Source organism: Bubalus bubalis, chromosome 8 (assembly GCF_019923935.1).
Source record: "Bubalus bubalis isolate 160015118507 breed Murrah chromosome 8, NDDB_SH_1, whole genome shotgun sequence".
Classification (NCBI taxonomy): domain Eukaryota; kingdom Metazoa; phylum Chordata; class Mammalia; order Artiodactyla; family Bovidae; genus Bubalus; species Bubalus bubalis.
The window spans coordinates 30,054,362-30,076,146 of NC_059164.1; the positions used below are offsets into that span (position 1 = coordinate 30,054,362).

General features: G+C 40.2%; 1 protein-coding gene across 3 annotated transcripts in view; it reads left to right on the forward strand.

Annotated features, from left to right (window-relative positions):
- Positions 1-21,785, forward strand: part of DNAH11 (dynein axonemal heavy chain 11) — a 375,791-nt gene that overhangs the window by 126,391 nt on the left and 227,615 nt on the right. For all 3 annotated transcript variants that reach the window (XM_044946526.2, XM_044946527.2, XR_006552702.2), the window contains exons 31-34: positions 12,338-12,469; positions 14,285-14,445; positions 17,980-18,136; positions 18,253-18,398. In XM_044946526.2, the coding sequence (XP_044802461.2) occupies positions 12,338-12,469; positions 14,285-14,445; positions 17,980-18,136; positions 18,253-18,398 (596 nt within the window). The remainder of the gene's footprint in view (positions 1-12,337; positions 12,470-14,284; positions 14,446-17,979; positions 18,137-18,252; positions 18,399-21,785) is intronic.

Below are 21,785 nucleotides of genomic sequence, written 5' to 3' on the forward strand. Positions count from 1 at the left end.
TGGCCACCTCATGTGAAGAGTTGACTCATTGGAAAAGACTCTGATGCTGGGAGGGATTGGGGGCAGGAAGAGAAGGGGACGAGAGAGGATGAGATGGCTGGATGGCATCACTGACTCGATGGACGTGAGTCTGAGTGAACTCCGGGAGTTGGTGATGGACAGGGAGGCCTGGCATGCTGCGATTCATGGGGTCGCAAAGAGTCGGACACGACTGAGCAACTGAACTGAACTGAAAACTGTAGTTTGGTTCATGAGAAGTGTGTGCATCTGAATTGAGACCCCTTAAAAATGGATGTATTATTTGCTAGAATTTGTTTCGTGTTAATATGTGAGCAGCTTGGAAGATGAACTTCAGTCCTTTAAAACTAGTTTAATTTCAAAACTGAAATCAGAGTTGAGTGTAGTAACTGATGATCTACCTGAACAAGTAATTTCTTTCCTTAGTTGTCAATTCCAAGTTGTAGTGAAATTAACTAAGGTAATTATTTTAAACTCACCCCCACCAACGTATTGTAATTGATATTAGCTGATATTGGGATTAAAGGCAAAATACTGCATTTTGAATATATAGCCCTGCCTTGTGCCAAACTTTGAAGGTAAAACAGATAAAATTTCTCAGATTTGAGAATTCCTTGACAAAAGTATTTTGTTATGTTAAGACTTGGAATCTGATAAGAAAGTATTTCCACTCTTCCTTTATTATTACACTATATGAATATCATCCAAAAAAGAGAAATATTTTGAACTTGAAAATATTAATTACTAGTGTACTGGTACATTGCCTAGGGTACTTTTAATAAGACTCATAGTAAGGAATATAAAGCTTTTCTTATTAACCATTCACCCTTCCTGACCTTAAATATTCTGAAATATTATGTGTATAGAAAGAGACTTTCATTTTTCTACTTAAGGTCAGTGTTTAGTCTCATTTTTAATCACTGAGAAATTCTTTTAAAAACAACTGGATGCTGTGTTGATAGTGTTCTTATTTTGTCCCAACCCTTTGACTCAAAGAAGAAGGCTGCAGCTACCCACTGTGTATTGGACATAAGTTAATTTTTTTTGTTTGTTTTTGTCTTTATAGAAAAGTGTGATCTGATAGGCTCATGCTTCCCAATATAGCAGGAACCTACCAGATGATGAGTAGAACACACATTTTCTACTGCCCCTCTCATGTGTTAAAAGAAAATTTTTCCACAGACAATTTACTGACCTAGTAGGCTTTTATTCAGTGATTCATCAATCAGGCAGCATTCAATCTGCAGATGGAAAGAAGCTATAGAAAGAGCTATAGAAAATGAGAGACTTTTATAAACCAAAGTGAGCAGGAGCAAGGTAGGAAATTATGCTGGGCATTTACTGATTGTTTAAAGCAGGGTGACTTTGAGAGTAAGGAGCAAAGGGAGGCCTAAGACCCTGGTCAGGTAATGTGTGCTGAGCAGACAGGTACTGATTGGTTGACCTAAGCCTTCCTTTTCTGGGAAAGTCCAGTGTAGAAACAGTTGAGTTTTAGGTTGCTGACATGGGGCTTTAGCATGAGCAACTCCATCTTGGGTCCAGCGTGGTTACTTTTAACACATCAAAACTTACATTGAAAGACAAAGTATACAAAATAAAATCATACTGCAACTGGAAAAACTAGACCAGATAATTTGAGGAATGCCTAGAAGTTGACAACAGATGGAATCAAACTGATAGATAACTAAGAGGGACATATGTATACCTGTGGCTGATTCATGTTAATATATCACAAAGGCCAACGCAGTATTGTACAGCAATTATCCTCCAATTGAAAAAAATAATTTTTTTAAAATAATTGTTTAAAAAGCTATTGCCATGATACGCCTATTTTATTCCAATGAAATTCCAGAGGAATTACAAACTGAAATTCAATAAAGGGAAAAAGCATGGGGCTTGTGGTCAGGGAAAAATACTGAATGTCTAAGAGATAGACATTTGGAACCAGTCCTGCCTCTTGTGCATCCTGAGAGATTATCAGTGAAAGTGTTTGTCCTGAGGATAAAGCCCTGAGAAATACTTCATAAACAAAGTGAGACATTTATTGAGGACTTCTGCCATGACTGTGTCTTGACTGTAGATTTTGGGTTGGGCAACTTCTTCTGTGCAGGATGGAATAGTAAATATTTTAGTCTTTATGGGCTTTGTAATCTCTTTCACACCCACTTCTGTCTGCTGTTATAGTAGGAATGAAGACATAGACAATTTTTAAGTGAATGGACAACTCAGTTCCAATCAAACGTTATTTATAAAAATAGGTGGTGGGCCATATTTGGCTCATTACCTGTAGTTCACCAACTGTGGTTCTAGAGAAAGAAGCAGAACAGATCCTGAAGTAACTCAAGATCCCCACAATGACAGATGGAGGTAACAGAAAAATGTTACCCATGGAGCCCTTGAGTCCAGTCTGACTGATTAACTTAAGAGTTGCTTCTTTGAACAGATCAAACACTGACAAAGATTTGAAGTTCAGAGGAAAAAGCAAACACAACAAAGAGGTGGAAAGAAGCATTCCCCTGTAAGAAGGATTCTTAGAAGACAGGTCAGCACTCCATGTGATTTTATACTAATATATAAGTTGAAAATTAAATGGATGATTTTCTATGAACACTGTTTCTTAGATTGATTCAAAGTGAGATATAAAGCTTGAGTAGACCAGTAACCACAGAAATAATCGAAATGGTAATCAAGTTAAAATTTATATATATATATATATATCTTGTAAACAGAGTACTGTTCCAATGGTTCTGTCAGACATTTTAAAAACAGATTAATACCATGTTATACCAACTGTTCTGGAATATAGAGAAGGATGCAAAGAGTTTTTTTTACTCATTTTATAAACTTCTAATAAACTTGGGACAGAAAGATGGCAGTGATGAAGTACAAGAGAAAGTTCTGTTGGCCACTCTCTCGAATTAGCACCTCTCCCTTTATGTTCTGTGTTTTCCATTTAGCGCTGTAGGGAGACGGTCCTGTGGGTCTCGCATTTTATCCATCTTGTGAGCAGAGGGATTGACTGCCTTCATTCTAGACTATCTTGACAAACATACTTGTATAGCAGACGTTGCTGTATAGAATGGTTACAGGATTTGTTTTGAGCAGAAGTCCTTGGTCAGGACATGAATGGACTAACTACTCATTTTATTAACGGTATATTTTGTGAGTAGAATGTTTTAATTCTGATATAGTTTAGTATATCAAGTTTTTACTTTATGATCAGTTTTCTTTATGTCACATACAGAAAGTTCTTGCCTTTCTTAAAGTCATAAAAATATTTTCCTGTTTTCCTTCTAGGTGCTGTATAGTTCTGGTTTTTCATTTAGATTTGTGATCCATACATCTCTTCTTTTTCTGTTGAGTTAACTTTGTGCCTTGGTAAAAAGTCAAATGATTATTTATACGGGGGCTTATTTCCAGATTCTTCTGTCCCATGGATCTATTTGTCTCTCTATACAGCATCCACAGTGTTAATTACTGTGGCTTTATATTATATCACCTGGAAATCATGTTATATGTGCTCTCCAATTGTATTACTTTTTGTCAAAATTATTTAGGCTATTCTAAGTTCTTTTCATTTCTTTCTCTCTTTTTGATGCCTCTGTGTGGCTTGTGGGATTTTAGTTCCCTGTGTGAGTGCTCAGTTACTCAGTCATGTCTGACTCTTTGCGACCCCTTGGCCTGGGATTAAACCCACACCCTTGGCAGTGAAAGTGCAGGGTCCTAACCGATGAACCACCAGGGACACTGGATCACCAGGGAGTTGCCCGTTTTTTTTCTTTTTTCATTTCCAAATAAATTTTTCTATCATATTGTTTGTTTTAAAAAGCTTCATTAATCATTTAGTCTAATTAAATTTTAACTGGGATGACACTGAATATAAAAGTATTGGAAGGATGAATATCTCAGCAATGATGATTTTTAAAATCCAAGAACATGTTATGTCTCTTGATGTGGATCTTCTTTACTATTTCTGAGCAATGTTTTCTGAACAGTGCTGTACTGAGTTGCTTCAGTTGTGCCTGACTCTAAACATGCAAATTAATTTTTAAATTTTATTTTCGACTGTTTGTAGCTGTTGTATAGAAATATATTGACATTTTAACATGCACCTTGTGTCTTGAGACTTTTCCAAATTTGTTTACTAGTTTTAGCATGATTTTCTTTTTAATATAGTTTCATAGGCTTTCTATGTGTATGAATATACCATCTATAAATAATGGAAGTTTTACTTCTCGTCTTCCATTCTTTTTGTCCTTTATTCCCTTTTCTCAAGTTACTGAATTAAGCTAGGACTTCGAGTCCAGTGTTGAATAGAAGTAATGAGGACAGACGATCCTGGCCTCTTCCCGGTCTTAGGGGAGAACAGTGTCCTAAGTGTAATAGTAGTACTAGACTTTTGTAGACAATCTTTCTCAATTAGAGTAAGATACCCTCCATTACATACCAAGACTTTTATCTTGAAGAGATACTGAAGTTTGTCAAATCTTCTAAGATACTCTCTTGTGGTTTGTCTCTTTTATTCTGTTACTATCGTGAGTTTTTGAACACAAAGGCAGCTCCAGTGGTTTATGATGTATTACCATTTATCGACGTGTATGTATATTTTGCTGGATTCTATTTGCTAATATTTTGTCCAGGAATTCTGCATTTATGTTCATAAGGGACATTTATCTGTAATTTTCTATTATAATATCTTTGCCAGTTTGGGGATCAGGATTCTGTTCCTTAAAAGGAATTGAAAAGTATTGTATTCTCATGTATCATTTTGTGACAGGCTGTGTATGATAGAAATCTCTGGTGATGCTCTCTGGGCCTGGCATTTTGCTTTGTGAAGCATCTTTCACTTATACATTGGTTGCTTTCATATACATGCTGTTGTGTAGCTTTTTTTGTTTGTTTTTTTCTTGTGTCGGCTTTGGGAATTTGTGTTTTTTTCAAGGTATTAACCCATTTTTAATCTCTGTCCAGATCTGGCAGATTACAGCCGTCTGACCACATCTGGCCTGCTGTGTATATGTTTGGGTGCTTTCACCCGGCACTGGTCTTGTAAGTGGTGGTGTTGAGTAGAGACCATGTAGCTCTCAAAGCCTGAAACGTTTTCTGTCTGGCCCTTTGCTGAAGAAGGTTCATCCACCCAGAGCTAAGTTTTCAGACTTAACTGATGTGAGTAGGTTGTCCTTTACCACCGTTATCCTTAGCATATCTGGAGGGTCTGGCTTTGTGCCTCTCTTTCACTCCTGGCTGGTAATTTGTGTTTTCTCTCCTTTGTTTGTAATCAGACTTTCTATATGTTTATCAATCTTATTTAAGTTTTCAAAAAATCTAATCTTTGTTGATTTTCTCTATTGTTTGTTTTGTATTTCACTGATTTCTGCTTTATCTTGATGACTTCCTTTCATCTACTTTGAGTGTAATTTGCTCCTCTTTTTCAAGTATCTTAAGGTGGGAGTTTATTTTAGTGATTTTTACACCTTTTTCTTTTCCTATAAAGCATCTGAAAGGAACTTGAAAACTTGATGAAGATTATCAGAAACTTACAGAGAAAATCATGCTTAATGGTGAAATATTAGCATCATTTTCATTAATGTCAGGAATGGGGTGATTATGCTCACTATCTCTGACATTCACTGCTTAGTATTGTGCTGGTTTTCGTGATATGATTGAAGGAGAAGTAAGAAATGAATAGTGCAAAGGAAGGTGATAAACTGGGATTCCACAGACTTGATAGTGTCAGAAAGTGTGGGACCTACTTTCTCTGGCAATTTTCTTTGCTCTCAGTAAATGAAAATCCATTTTTTTTTTTCTGATACTGCTAAAGTTAAAACATTGGTGGGTTTCAAGATTAGAGATCCTTATGGCTATTGTTAAGAGACGCAGAGAGTATCGCTTCTGTGTTTGTCCGGCTGGAAGGAGGTTGGAGGGTTCTGGTAGCTGACTCCCAGAGTGCTATAGTTGTTACCTTATAATGTTCACTTCAACTTGCTGAGCTGAGGACTTACAAGCTCCGGACTGTACCGTTTCAACAGAAGGGCTCTTCCAGCTTCTTTGCCACTATGACTTGGGTGTGCCTAAATTGAGAAGTCTTCTATTCCCTTGATGCTGGTAAAATTGCAATGTTTCTTCTGCTGCTACAAGGAAAATGTCCTCATGTGTTGCCTTATGTATTTGTCTGTTGTTAAGTCTCTCAGTCGTTCCAACTCTTTGTGACCCCATGGACTGCAGCATGCCGGGTTTTCCTGTCCTTCATCATCTCCTGCAGTTTGCTCAAACTCATGTCCATTGAGTCAGTGATGCCACCAGGGAAGTCTCGCATAATGTTGACAAGCTGTGTTTTTAATCATCTGTCACTTGGCTGAACTTCTGTAAAAAAAAAGGAGAGATCAATAATGGAGAGATCACAGGAAGGCTCAGACAAGACAGGGCTTCTGAAAGGACTTGAAATTTTCAATGTTCTTAAGAGACATAAACTGTTATTTCTGTTGTTAATAATCAACACTTTTTAACCAAATTCTGGTACTGGTGTTAGACTTGGGACTCTACAGACTGGATACCTTTGCCAAGATGGGAAATTATCCAATGCGGAAGTAGCACTTTTCTAACCAATGTGTGATAAATTTTGCTGAGAAACTTACATGTGTGTACTCTCTTACTCTTCCTTGTCTCATCTACTCAAAGCACCTACTTTCACCACCTAGTTCCCCAGTGGCCCTGGGGACAAAGCTCTTAAGTAGGCAGACGCAGACCTTGCCCTTGTGAAGCCTAAAAGCAGGGTATGATGAACACTGAATGTGGCAGTCATGACATAACAATCACCTCTGCTTTTGTTACCATGTACCCTGCTTATTTAACTTATATGCAGAGTACATCATGAGAAACACTGGGCTGGAAGAAACACAAGCTGGAATCAAGATTGCCAGGAGAAATATTAGTAACCTCAGATATGCAGATGACACCATCCTTATGGCAGAAAGTGAAGAGGAACTCAAAAGCCTCTTGATGAAAGTGAAAGAGGAGAGTGAAACAGTTGGCTTCAAGCTCAACATTCAGAAAATGAAGATCATGGCATCCGGTCCCATCACTTCATGGGAAATAGATGGGGAAACGGTGGAAACAGTGTCAGACTTTATTTTTTTGGGCTCCAAAATCACTGCAGATGGTGATTGCAGCCATGAAATTAAAAGACGCTTACTCCTTGGAAGGAAAGTTATAACCAACCTAGATAGCATATTCAAAAGCAGAGACATTACTTTGCCAACAAAGGTCTGTCTAGTCAAGGCTATGGTTTTTCCTGTGGTCATGTATGGATCTGAGAGTTGGACTGTGAAGAAAGCTGAGCGTGGAAGAATTGATGTTTTTGAACTGTGATGTTGGAGAAGACTCTTGAGAGTCCCTTGGACTGCAAGGAGATCCAACCAGTCCATTCTGAAGGAGATCAGCCCTGGGATTTCTTTGGAAGGAATGATGCTAAAGCTGAAACTCCAGTGCTTTGGTCACCTCATGTGAAGAGTTGACTCATTGGAAAAGACTCTGATGCTGGGAGGAATTGGGGGCAGGAGGAAAGGGGGACGACAGAGGATGAGATGGCTGGATGGCATCACTGATTCGATGGACGTGGGTTTGGGTGAACTCGGAGTTGGTGATAGACAAGGAGGCCTGGTGTGCTGTGATTCATGGGGTCGCAAAGAGTCAGACACAACTGAGCGACTGAACTGAACTACATTTTTTGGATGTAGAATATGAAAAGTAGATTAATGCTATAAGGCCGGATGTCTCCAGTACATGTTTTTATTCCTTTGAACCAGCTATTCATTGTGTTTGATTTTAAGTCTGTCTTGAATGCTTTTTGCATAACCACTGCTTTTCCAACTTGAAAGTGGTGGGTGGATTGGTCTTCTGGAGGCTGGTACAAGGAGTCTATGTGATGTGATCAATAAAAACTGAGACTCTGAAGTCAGACGGTCTGGATTTGAATCCCCTCCCTGCCCTGTTTGGCAGTTGTGGTCAATATGCCCATGAGTCAGTTGTCTTTTACCTGCAAAATGAGAATAATAGAGTGTTGTGAAGATTAAATGAGATAATATAGACAATAACCCTACTTAGTGCCTGGTGCATATGCACTCTGATTTAATGGGAATTGTGCACACTGTGGTTATTCTTTCCCTGCCTGCCTTCTCTATGTGTGCTGTACCTATAGAACCTTCTGCTGTTTAGCTGCACAGCAGTCTCAGGGAAATCTGCACTATTTCATGCTTTCTGGAATGTGGTAATAGTACTAAAGGGAATCTGTTTTTGACAGTAAAGGTTTGACAGCCTTTGGTGATATGATATATTCACTTACAACCAATTCCTTCAGGATCTAACAGTTTGTCATTGACTGTCCTTTGAAAAGCTATAAAGGAAAGAGGTCTGGTATTCCCATCTCTTTCAGAATTGTCCACAGTTTATTGTGATCTACACAGTCAAAGGCTTTGGCATAGGCAATAAAGCAGAAATAGATGTTGTTCTGAAACTCTCTTGCTTTTTCCATGATCCAGCGGATGTTGGCAATTTGATCTCTGGTTCCTCTGCCTTTTCTAAAGCCAGCTTGAACATCAGGAAGTTCATGGTTCACATATTGCTGAAGCCTGGCTTGGAGAATTTTGAGCATTACTTTACTAGCATGTGAGATGAGTGCAATTGTGCGGTAGTTTGAGCATTCTTTGGCATTGCCTTTCTTTGGGATTGGAATGAAAACGGACCTTTTCCAGTCCTGTGGCCACTGCTGAGTTTTCCAAATTTGCTGGCATATTGAGTGCAGCACTTTCACAGCATCATCTTTCAGGATTTGAAATAGCTCAACTGGAATTCCATCACCTCCACTAGCTTTGTTCATAGTGATGCTTTCTAAGGCCCACTTGACTTCACATTCCAGGATGTCTGGCTCTAGGTCAGTGATCACATCATCGTAATTATCTGGGTCGTGAAGATCTTTTTTGTACAGTTCTTCTGTGTATTCTTGCCACCTCTTCTTAGTATCTTCTGCTTCTGTTAAGTCCATACCATTTCTGTCCTTTATCGAGCCCATCTTTGCATGAAATGTTCCCTTGGTATCTCTAATTTTCTTGAAGAGAAATCTTTCCCATTCTGTTGTTTTCCTCTATTTCTTTGCATTGATCGCTGAGGAAGGCTTTCTTATCTCTCCTTGCTATTCTTTAGAGCTCTGCATTCAGATGCTGATATCTTTCCTTTTCTCCTTTGCTTTTTGCTTCTCTTCTTTTCACAGCTATTTGTAAGGCCTCCTCAGACAGCCATTTTGCTTTTTTGCATTTCTTTTCCATGGGGATGGTCTTGATCCCTGTCTCCTGTACAATGTCACAAACCTCTGTCCATAGTTCATCAGGCACTCTATCTATCAGATCTAGTCCCTTAAATCTATTTCTCACTTCCACTGTATAATCATAAGGCATTTGATTTAGGTCATACCTGAATGGTCTAGTGGTTTTTCCTACTTTCTTCAATTTAAGTCTGAATTTGGCAATAAGGAGTTCATGATCTGAGCCAGAGTCAGCTCTTGGTCTTGTTTTTGCTGACCGTATAGAGCTTCTCCATCTTTGGCTGCAAAGAATATAATCAATCTGATTTCGGTGTTGACCATCTGGTGATGTCCATGTATAGTGTTTTCTCTTGTGTTGTTGGAAGAGGGTGTTTTCTATGACCAGTGCATTCTCTTGGCAAAACTCTATTAGCCTTTGCCCTGCTTCATTCCGTATTCCAAGGCCAAATTTGCCTGTTAAATTCTGAAAGAGATGGGACACCTGACCTGCCTCTTGAGAAACCTATATGCAGGTCAGGAAGCAACAGTTAGAACTGGACATGGAACAACAGACTGGTTCCAAATAGGGAAAGGAGTACGTCAAGGCTATATACTGTCACCCTGCTTACTTAATTTATATGCATAGTACATCATGAGAAACGCTGGGCTGGAAGAAGCACAAGCTGGAATCAAGATTGCTGGGAGAAATATCAATAACCTCAGATATGCAGACGACACCCTCCTTATGACAGAAAGTGAAGAGGAACTAAAAAGCCTCTTGATGAAAGTGAAAGAGGAGAGTAAAAAAGTTGGCTTCAAGCTCAACATTCAGAAAATGAAGATCATGGCATCCGGTCCCATCACTTCATGGGAAATAGATGGGGAAACGGTGGAAACAGTGTCAGACTTTATTTTTTTGGGCTCCAAAATCACTGCAGATGGTGATTGCAGCCATGAAATTAAAAGACGCTTACTCCTTGGAAGGAAAGTTATAACCAACCTAGATAGCATATTCAAAAGCAGAGACATTACTTTGCCAACAAAGGTCCATCTAGTCAAGGCTATGGTTTTTCCTCTGGTCATGTATGGATGTGAGAGTTGGACTGTGAAGAAGGCTGAGCGCTGAAGAATTGATGCTTTTGAACTGTGATGTTGGAGGAGACTCTTGAGAGTCCCTTGGTCTGTAAGGAGATCCAACCAGTCCATTCTGAAGGAGATCAGCCCTGGGATTTCTTTGGAAGGAATGATGCTAAAGCTGAAACTCCAGTACTTTGGTCACCTCATGTGAAGAGTTGACTCATTGGAAAAGACTCTGATGCTGAGAGGGATTGGGGGCAGGAGGAGAAGGGGATGACAGAGAATGAGATGGCTGGATGGCATCACTGATTCGATGGACATGGGTTTGGGTGAACTCCGGGAGTTGGTGATGGACAGGGAGGCCTGGCATGCTGCGATTCATGGGGTCACAAAGAGTCGAACATGACTGAGCAACTGAACTGAACTGAAAGTAAAGGGGACAGTATTGTGTTGTAATGTGCTACCCTGGAATAAGGCAGATTTTTGTTGCTGCTGTTGTTAATAAACCTTGAGTAAGACCAGAATGTTGTATGCAAATAAGCATGCTAGCCAAATGACCACCTAAGATAGTATCCATCAAACCTTTCTGACCATGATTAACATTAAGAAAGTTTATATCAGATCTAATTTACACACATCTGTATGCACTCCAGTGTGAAACTGAAATAACACTCATAAAGCAGTTCATGTTCTTACTACTATAATGCAGCATCCTTATTTCTTTATATTCCATGTGATTCCATTCCAGTTCTTTCCATTCTAGGAAGAGAGACCATTAGTTTGAAATATATTGATCTCAGAAATTGCTGGACCAGACAACTCTTATTTAGGCAAACATAGGGATATGAATGTGGCTGCCATGATGACTCAGATGGTAAAAAGTCTGCCTGCAATGCAGGAGACCTGGGTTCAATCCCTGGGTGGGGAAGATCCCCTGGGGAAGAAAATGGTAACCCACTGCAGTACTCTTGCCTGGGAAATCCCATGGACAGAGGAGCCCGGTGGGCTACAGTCCATGGGGTCACAAAGAATCAGACATGACTGAGTGACTAAACCACCGCCATCAGGGATATGAAAGTGAAAAGTGAAAGTCACTCAGCCATGTCCAACTGTTTGTGACCCTGTGGATTTTACAGTCAATGGAATTCTCCAGGCCAGAATACTGGAGTGGTAGTTGTTCCCTTCTCCAGGGGATCTTCCCAACCCAGGGATCCAACCCAGGTCTCCTGCATCGCAGGCAGATTCTTTACTAGCTGAGCCACCAGGGAAGCCAAGAATTCTGGAGTGGATAGCCTATCCCTTCTCCAGTGGATCTTCCCGACCCAGGAATCGAACCAGAGTCTTCTACATTGCAGGTGGATTCTTGACCAGCTGAGCTACCAAGGAAGCACCAGGGATATGAATAAGATTTAAGTGCGGCAGTCTTCAGCCATACATTTGAAAGCTTTTCTCAGTAATCGCCCTATATTCCATGCAAAAACACAAAAAACAGAAAACCAACCGATCAAAAAAGCACTTTGTTTTTAATTCTTACTATACTTTGACAGAAGCTAGCTCAATTTGACCTTTTAAAATTTTATAGTCATTACTATTCCACTGAAGTCATAGACTAGATGATGGTTACGTGGGTAGTCAGGTCACTGCAACCAGGAAACTTTGCTTCTTTGTCTGGCTTTGTCATTTCCTACAGGTTGAGTTGTCTTCTCAGAGTCTTAGCTCAGGAGATAGGGGGATGGGGGCAGTAGTAATATTTATTCTGTATTAATTAATTAATTAAATCCCTTCCTCCCACTCCACTCCTACCCCTACAGTTGTTCGAGGGCCAGCTGGGACAAGGTATTTGAAATAGTTTTGTAAACTAAAGGGCTTTTTACAATTATAAAGACTGTTGGGCTATAAAATTCTATATTTGTAATTCTTACCTCCTTTAAAAAAAATTCCTTCTAGATTTCTCAGTTGAATACACTGATTGCGCTTCTGCTGGGAGAACTTCTACCTGGAGACAGGCAGAAGATCATGACAATTTGTACCATCGATGTCCATGCCAGAGACGTGGTGGCAAAACTTATTTCTCAGAAGGCAAGTTGTAGAGATTTCATGTATTTTTTGCTCTTTACTAAAAGTGGTGTTTTTGTCAAAAATATTCCTGAGAAAGCAATTTTTTTAAGTTGGTATTTTTGATTAGTCCTAAGAAATTGGTTGTACTTACTTTGGATACATTTTATATGGGTTAACAAATATATTATCCTTAAAAGAGTTACCCCAAGTGATATCCCCAGGGATTTGGCCACGTAAGACTCCTCTAATTCAGATCATCCAAAAATTAAGCCAGGATGTGGGACCTACAAGAAGTCATGTGTTCATTTCCCTGTTTTGTGGCTTCTCTACACCTAAGCATCTTGGCCCATTGGCCTGTGGTAACCACCTCGGTGGCTTATCCCGCCAATAGCAGTAAGATTGTGGGCCACCTCAATCATCTCTGTGTGCCTTTGATTAGTTTCTTTTTGAAGAAAGAGAAATGTTGGCCACCCCTTGTCTTTTCCATTCCAGGCTAAAGTACTTGGGAAAAAAAAAAAAAAAATAGTAGTTACTTTCTATTCCTTTCAATGCATTGTTTACCTTCTTTCCTTATCTCTTTAAAAAGTTCATGTATCTCTTTGATACCCCCAGTGTTTAATGTGGAAGGAGAATTACTCATCCTTTTTTCAAAATATGCTCCTACTTAAAATGTCAGAAGTACGATCGTCTAGTGAACAAAACTGACATACCATGCCCATAAAACTACGTTTTCCAAATCTCTCTTTTTTTTTTTTTTTTTTTTGAGGGTGGTAATTACCTTCATGGTTTGAGGGTATGCTTATATTGTGACATATTTTCTGTTGTTTTTCTAGTTCATTCTCAATTTATTAAAATCAAAGCGAATTTTGAGTCACTCTACAAAGTACAAGCAAATGCTTCCTCGTGTGAACATAAAAAGAAACACTTCTTGATCCAGGTTCAGGACACTTACTGAATAATGTTGTTTAAATCCTAATCTAAAATTTATCCTTGCAAAATACTCTTACATGTGTTCTCATTTTGATGATGAGCCATTGATAACTACTCTTTGAATATGACTTTGCATATTTTATCATTTTTTTAATCAGTGATGGTTTGCTTGCAGCAGAAGTTTTAATTTAAAATATGTTCTTTATTTTGTACTTAAAGAGATAAAGACTTTGTCTAATTCCTGCTCATTTGGTGTGCCTAAATATGCAATGTGGAGACTCAGGTAGACATAGACAATGAGCAGATAATAATTTTGGTAACTTCAAGTGATTCCTAGGAAATCCTTGGGCCACATTGGATCTGAAAAGAGACTGGAATTATTTTTCAAACTAGGAAATAATGGATAGAATTGAGTAAAATAAGAAATAATGGCAATGAAAAAATACTGTTGTTTGGCCTAATGAAAAATGGAGTGGAAATCTCTAATAAAAGCAAAACAGTTTTAGAATGGACTTGGTTGAAAGTGTAGTTTGTTTATACCTCTGACATGCTGAAATAATGGATTATGTGCTTTTTCCATCTGATTTCGCTGATATGAATATAAAGTCACAAAAGTGATCCAATCCTCTAGGGTGATTCACAAAAGGGGAAAAAGCATTGCATCAAGAAATTGATGTTGTTGTACAGTAATAGCCCTCTTAAAATGAAGACTTTTATTACACACATATTTCTGATTAAGTATTCAACCATTTACATGCAATTACAGTTTGCAGGAGCATGCAAGAGATTTCCCTTTTGTGAGATTTTTTAGGAGTAAAATGTGACTCAACAGAGTTAATTAATGGATTACATGTGTGGCCTTAAAACTCTCAGTGTTCGTGTGTAGTGATCACTTGATGTTTTCAGGTCGTCACTCCCCAGGCTTTTGCTTGGCTCTCTCAGCTTCGTCACCGGTGGGAGGACACCCAGAAACATTGTCTTGTAAATATCTGTGATGCCCAGTTCCAGTACTTCTATGAATATTTAGGAAACAGCCCTCGACTTGTGATCACTCCTCTAACTGACAGGTAACAAGGATAAGTTGGAGTCGGATGGGAAAAGCCGAGTCAAAAGAAGTCCCCTAGCATGGATAAAGATGTCTCAAAATAAATATTTTCCATGGCTGAAAATAAAGGGTTGCAGGAAAATGTGGAACAAATAGGGAAACTCGGAAAGCAGTATGGAAATGTACTAATTGAGTGGCACAGTGTATGTTGGTGTTAGAGACAAGGAAGAGAACCACATTAGAAAAGCATAACAACAGGTACTGTGAGGTAGAAACATGAAACCACGGGCCATTAATACGGCTCAAGGCAGCGTCTTTGATCTCAGAGTCCATTCTCTCTGGTTATTTATGGCTGACACCCTGATATCAGGATTTCTAACCATTTCTCCCGCTGCATCCTTTTGTTGAAAGTGTAAAAAGAAGAATTGCCTATGGTAGGTTCATTTCTGAAGGTTACATATAGTGAAGGAAGAAAAGAGGGAGAACAGGAATGGTTCAGCAGATACAGTACTTCTGAAGCACTGTGCTGAGGACCGTCCCAGGATCAAGCAGGCAGGATTCCTGCTCTTACAAAGCGCGGTCTAGGGGAGTGTGGCTTGTGAGTGGCTGGGAACAGAGAGGAATGGTAAACAGATTAACAGAGCTGTGTTAGGGGGTAATACTTGTTCACTCGCTAAGTCGTGTCTAACTCCTCGCGACCCCATGGACTGCAGCATGCCAGGACTCCCTGTCCCTCACCATCTCCCCGAGTTCACCCAAGTTCATGTCCATTGAATCAGTGATGCCATCCAACCATCCCATCCTCTGCTGCCCTTTTCTCCTATTGCCCTCAATCTTTCCCAGCATCAGGGTCTTTTCAAATGAGTCGGTTGTCCATATGCTGACAAAAATAGTACAGGGTGATATGTTAGAAAGTGTCTTGAAGGGAGAGCCTGCTATAGATTGTGAGACGACAGTGGAGCCAAGACTCAAATGATAACAGGGAACCAGCAAGGCAAACATCCTGGGCCAGATAGTTACAGGTAAAGACAAGTACAAAGTTTCTAAGATGGAAAGGAGCTTGGCTGCTTCCAGGGATAGATACAGAGCCCAGTGTGGCTCAAGTGTGTCAAAGGAGCAAGTGGTTCTTAAAAGTTCATTGCCACTTGACTCCAAGGTAATAGATAAACACAGTCAGAATGTTGTAGAGATAAGGATATGTCACCTTGACCTGAAATTCTTTGTTAGTATTCCAACCTGTGCTGAATTATTTGATGGGAGAAAGCATATTTAGTCTTTGTCATTAATGAAAGAGAAATCAGACCTCAAGATCATACTCATGTTCCCAATTACCCAGTTATCACCATGCTGCATAGGTTACCTGGGAATGAAAGTGCAAACAGCTTCAAGTCTGTCTGTCGACCTGGGGTCATAATGGTGCCCTGGGAGGTTAGTGAAATTCCCTCATTAGCTTTGGGATTGTTCTTAAACATATTAATCTACTTGTGACTATGTCATTGATAAATCATAAGGCTTCTGTAATTGTTTCTTTAATTCAGTTCTCTTTAACTTGCCTCTCACTAAAGTCAGTGTTCACTATCTAGTTAATTTACGTACTGCTTTCAGCGTGAGAAATTAAAATTTGTAGCCTGACAAAATCACTTGTATTGTCAAAACTGCAAATGCCTAGAATCTGCTGTATCCGTGCCATTGTAAATAGAGAAGGATACAGGGTACAGGACAAAAGGGAAGAGGCATTTTAAAGTCTATCAATAGTGAGGACCAATAGCATATTAACTTTACAATTTGAAAATCACTAAGAGGTTTATTTAGAAGTAAAAAGGAAGATTAATATTCCTTTTATAGAGTGAATAGGGCTGTATAAGATGTTCACATTATGTTCATTTCTCTCCCATTTCATTCTTGGGATTATTTACTAATAGTCTACATTAACACAATACCTTGCAAATACTCCCATTATGTCCTCTTTGGTGTTGACCTTCCCTTGGTGCTTTAGGCTGGAAAAATATTGTCTCCTTCTCCCCTATGTGGGCGGGTTCAGAGACCCAGGTCACCCAGTTTGTAACTGAGAAACTTGGGCTGGAACACAGGTGTTTCCTGGGGTGCAGGCTAAGCTGCTGTTACAGAAAGACCCGGAATATAAGGGCTTCAATAGCATGGAAGCTGGGGTCTCAGTTGGGTGGCATTCCCGAGGAGTGTGGTTCAGCAGTATTGGCTTCCGGGTGGCCAACATGCTACACGTGGCTTGAACACTTACTTCATTTTGTGGAAAAGGGGAAAAACATCTCAAAGGAGGCATCCTAGGGTATGCGTACTCATTTCGGTGCATATCACACTGGTTGGAGCTTGGTCACTTGGCTGCTCCTGGCTGGAAGGCAGGGAGAAAATGTAGTCTATAGCATATAGGTGGTCGTAGGTCCACTGGAACTTGGAACCACAGGGAAAGATTGCTAGGGCATTGTCTGCACTAGAAAAAGTGCTATAATTCCTAGGCCAGGGATCTTTCAACTCCATATTCATTGTAAGATGCTCTGAAATGTGATGGCTGTAAAAAATAGAAACTCTTGCAATTTCCATAGATAATTACTTCAATTTGCATAGTACTTTGAATTTTTAAGGCATTCACCTTTGGCTTTCTTAGCCGTCCATTGCTTTCACCACTTGGCCACCTCATTGAGTTGGCTTTCTTAATATAACCCTATAATAAACCTCATTTTATGGAGGAAAAAACTGAGGCAGGTTGATGTCAGAAATGCAGTTTAAGGTTAACATTTGATGGATGGCAGAGTAGACACTGGTCCTGGGTACCCCCACTAGATCCCCTGTCTGTACTAAAACAAAGATAATTCATGAATTTGCAGAAACCTCACGTTAGGTCCTGGCCAGGTATTCATTTTCCTTCTTTTACAAGTGTTAAATTTTGTCTTAGCATATTTTTCCTTAGGCTAAGAATCTGAATCTTTCCTGCAAAAATAAGTATTATCATAGTCTAAACACACATAACAACACGTTCGAAATGAATTCCTGAATACATTTTTAATGTAATAAATTATCTGTGTCATATTGGCTTTGTGTAATGAAATAGGTATATATTATCTGCATACTTTGTATTTATATATATTTGTACATCTCGTCTCTTAATGTATTTATTAAAATATGAAGTGTTTAATTCTTCATCATCCAAGATTCCTATTTTTCTTATATAAACAATATTTTGAAATGTTGTCTGCCATATTAATAATATGTTTACCTAGAAATATCAGAAATTCAAGAGCATTACAAATTAAGTGTCATTTGTATTCAAATACACAGCTCTTTGGAAATGAGATAAAGCAATGCCTTCTTCTCGATTATTTTTAAACAGCCAACCTGAAATTAAATTTGATACAATATTATTCTGACTTTTACCATGAACAAATCAGAGGTATGTCAACATGTATTACAGCTACATTCTGGACCATTAGCTTCTTAAACTTACAAAAATATTGGATTGTCCTTCACTTTTTCTAGGAATCTCATATAAAATTGTAATACTTGTGTTTTCTTTTGCTTAAAGGTGTTACATTACTTTAACTCAGTCCCTTCATCTCACCATGAGCGGGGCTCCAGCTGGCCCGGCTGGAACAGGGAAAACAGAAACCACCAAAGATCTTGGCCGTGCCCTTGGCATGATGGTTTATGTATTCAACTGTTCAGAGCAAATGGACTACAAAGTAAGTTATAAAATGATACAGCCTAATAGTATTATTCCTCATCTGGAATGATTCAAACTAATACCTTAAAACTCTTTTCTGTTTACAAATTCTTAATGCCTCACTCCATCGTTTAGTCCATAGGAAATATCTATAAGGGACTGGTGCAGACAGGAGCCTGGGGCTGCTTTGACGAGTTCAATCGAATCTCTGTGGAAGTTCTGTCAGTGGTGTCAGTACAAGTGAAAATGATACACGATGCCATCAGAAACAGGAAGGAGAGGTGAGTGGCACGTGGCTTCTTCCTATTGTTCCAAGTAGAAAGAGCACCATGGAGCAATAGAGGAGACCTCATCTCCACAGTCTCTGACGGCCTCTCCCTGTCCCATGAGATGGACAGGATGAGAGTGACTGGTTAATTGTGAAGATTTATTTTGAATAACCCCCCATGTCTTTACAGTGGTGTTTGAGTGTTGAATACAAGAAAGGTGTATCACATTACTTTAATTACTTAAAGAATAAGCACCCTCTGCAACACTGAATCCCGTGATCAATTCTCAGTCCTGATCTTACTTGACCTTCTGGCAGCATCTAACACCATCTCTCCCTTCTACATGATACACTTTCTTCACATAGGTTCCAAGATCCCACATCCTCCCAGTTTTCCCTCATCCTCAGGGCTGCTCGTTCGCTGATTTCTTCTTGACTATAAAATGAGGGGAAGCATAGTATCCATCTCACAGATTATCGTGAGAATTAGATGCAGAGCACTTGGGCAAGTGCCTGACACATAGCACCATGTCAGTGTTGCTATTCAGTTGCTCAGTCACGTCGAACTCTTTGTGACCCCATGGACTGCAGCATGCCAGGCTTCCCTGTCCTTCACTATTTCCCAGAGTTTGCTCAAACTCATGTCCATTGAGTTGGTGATGCCATCCAGTCATCTCATCCTCTATCGCCTGCTTCTCTGCCTACCTTCAGTCTTTCTTTGCATCAGGTGGCCAAAGTATTGGAGTTTCAGATCAGTCCTTCAATGGTTATTCAGGGTTGATTTTCCTTTAAGATTGACATTCCTTTAGGATGTCACAATCTTTGGGCCTCTTCTTTTTTCTATCTCTATTCATTTCTTGATCACCTCATTTAGTCTCATGGCTTTCAATGCCATATCGATGGTGCTGGCTACTGGCTGCCCAAATCTCCTTTCTCTGATATCTAGACTTACATAGACAATGTCAGCAATTGTCTTGGGGCATCTTAGGACTCAATTTGAAGTCTTATTGGCCTGTCATATTTAATAGATCCAAAGTCAAAATCTTGGTCCTTGCACTAACACCTGTATTATTAGCTGTCTTGTCCCAGTAGAATACACCCTCACATCTTCCAGTTATTTGGGTCAAACAGATCTAGAACCTAATCACTCCATAACTTGATGCCACACTCGAGAGACAGAACATGAGTGGGACTTAGGGTTTGATGGATTCGTTTGGGAAATCAGTATTGCAGTACCCAATTGTGGTTTTCTTCATACCATTTTTTGTATAAATTGCCATTTCATGTATCTGGCCTACCCATTGATGCCCATTTTTAGGGTATTATTTGCTCAGCTAGCTGTTTTATCCATAAAAATATCAGTCTCCTATCAGGGAAGGATCATCCAGTCCCTTGAAACTGTGAACCAATTATAGAAGTTTCTAGTTATTTCAGATACATCTGAATATTTCTACCTTCTAGGAAAATTCTCAGTCCTGCCACATGGCTCTGGGAAAACAGCTTCCTGTGTTTACCACGTGTCTGCTGCCTCACCTGCCCCTGACCTAATGGTATGCTACAGAAGTGAGGTTATTCCCCTGTGATTTCCAGACATTTGATTTAGCGTTTAGTCAAAATCTCCTTATTTGGTGTAACCCAGATGCCTTTGAGGCCATCCTTTCTTACAGAGAGTGAGATAACTGATCAATATGAGGACTTGTGAAAATTCCCAACCAGAGTCTCCTCCGTCTCTGTGTGGACATATATGTGAGCTGATCATCCTCATGCTGGCCCATGTACAGACTGCTAGGTTCCTTCATGATTTCCTGAGTTCTATTACATTGTCTTTCCATTTGAGGATTTGAGGGATGAGACCATGCCTCAGCCACAAAGCCTTCCAGCATCTTGCTGTCTCCCCCCAGCCCCCCACCCTGAGGTCCCTGCCCTTGACGCGTGGCTGTCCCTGCTCTGCGCGATGGCAGAGCGCTCAGCCACCTGTCCTGCTGCCATAGCTGCCTTCCAAGCCCGTCTGCCTTCCCCAGCCTGACCCTCTGGGAATGAAGATTTCTCCATTCGTACCTTGACTATACACAGTCCACCTCCTCATCCTTGTCTAGCATCTAAGAAACAATCCCAAAATTGGCATTCTCTTACCCTCTTGAATTTGACGATGGAGGCCCAGGTCTTAGCCACTTCAGCCCTGCAGTTTCTCACCAAGAGAAAACCTTATATGTGTTTCATTTTCTGCTTTTGATTTTCAGTCGCCCAGTCGTGTCTGACTGATTGCGACCCCGTGGACTGCAGCACGCCAGACCTCCCTGTCCCTCACCATCTCCCGAAGTTTGCCCAAGTTCATGTCCACTGCGCTGGTGATGCCATCCAGCCATCTCATCCTCTGTTGCCCTCTTCCCCTTCTGCTCTCAGTTTTTCCCAGCATCAGGAACTTTTCCAGTGAGTCAGCTGTTCGCATCAGGGGACCAAAATACTGGAGCGTCAAGTCCTTCCAACAAGTATTCAGGGTTGATTTCCCTTAAGATTGACTGGTTGGATCTCCTTGCTGTCCAAGGGACTTTCAGAAGTCTTCTCCAGCACTACAGTTCAAGGGCATCAATTTTTGGTGTTCTGCCTTCTTTATGGTCCAGCTTTCACAGCTGTACATGACCACTGGGAAGACCATAGCCTTGACTAAACAGACCTTTGTCGGTCCGTTTCAGTAATGTCTCTGCTTTCCAACATGCTGTCTAGGTTTATCATAGCTTTTCTGCCAAGAGGCAATCGTCTTCTGGTTTCATGGCTGCAGTCACCATCCTCAGTGATTTTAGAGCCCAGGAAGGGGAAATCTGTCACTACCTCACCTTTGCCCTTGTATTTGCCATGAAGTAATGGGGCCAGATGCCATTATCTTAGTTTTTTTTAATATTTAGTTTTAAGCCAGCTCTTTCACTCTCCTCCTTCAACCTCATGAAGAGGCTCTTTAGTTCCTCTTCACTTCCTGCCATTAGAGTGGCATTATCCACATATCTGAGGTTGTTGATGTTTCTGTTCATGATGCTCTCACAGCAGGTGTACTGGGGTGGGTTGCCATTCCCTCCCCCAGTGGAACTCTCCACTATGACGCATGCGTCTTGGGTGGCTCTGCATGGCATGGCTCATAGCTTCACTGAGTTACACAAGCCCCTTTGCCACAAGACAGTGCTCCATGAAGGGGGTGTTTCTTTTACCCCCATGTGCAAGTTCGCTTCTGCTTGTCCTTCCATTTGGTTCCTACAGGCCTTTATGTTCCATCTCCCTGGCCTTCAACAGCCATTGGTCCTGTTAAAGCTTTCTGAACATAGCCATAGTTATAACTAACATCTGTTGAGTATTTACCATGCTCCAGCACTGTACAGTCTCCCCTAGTGGCTCTGGTCAAGAATCTGCC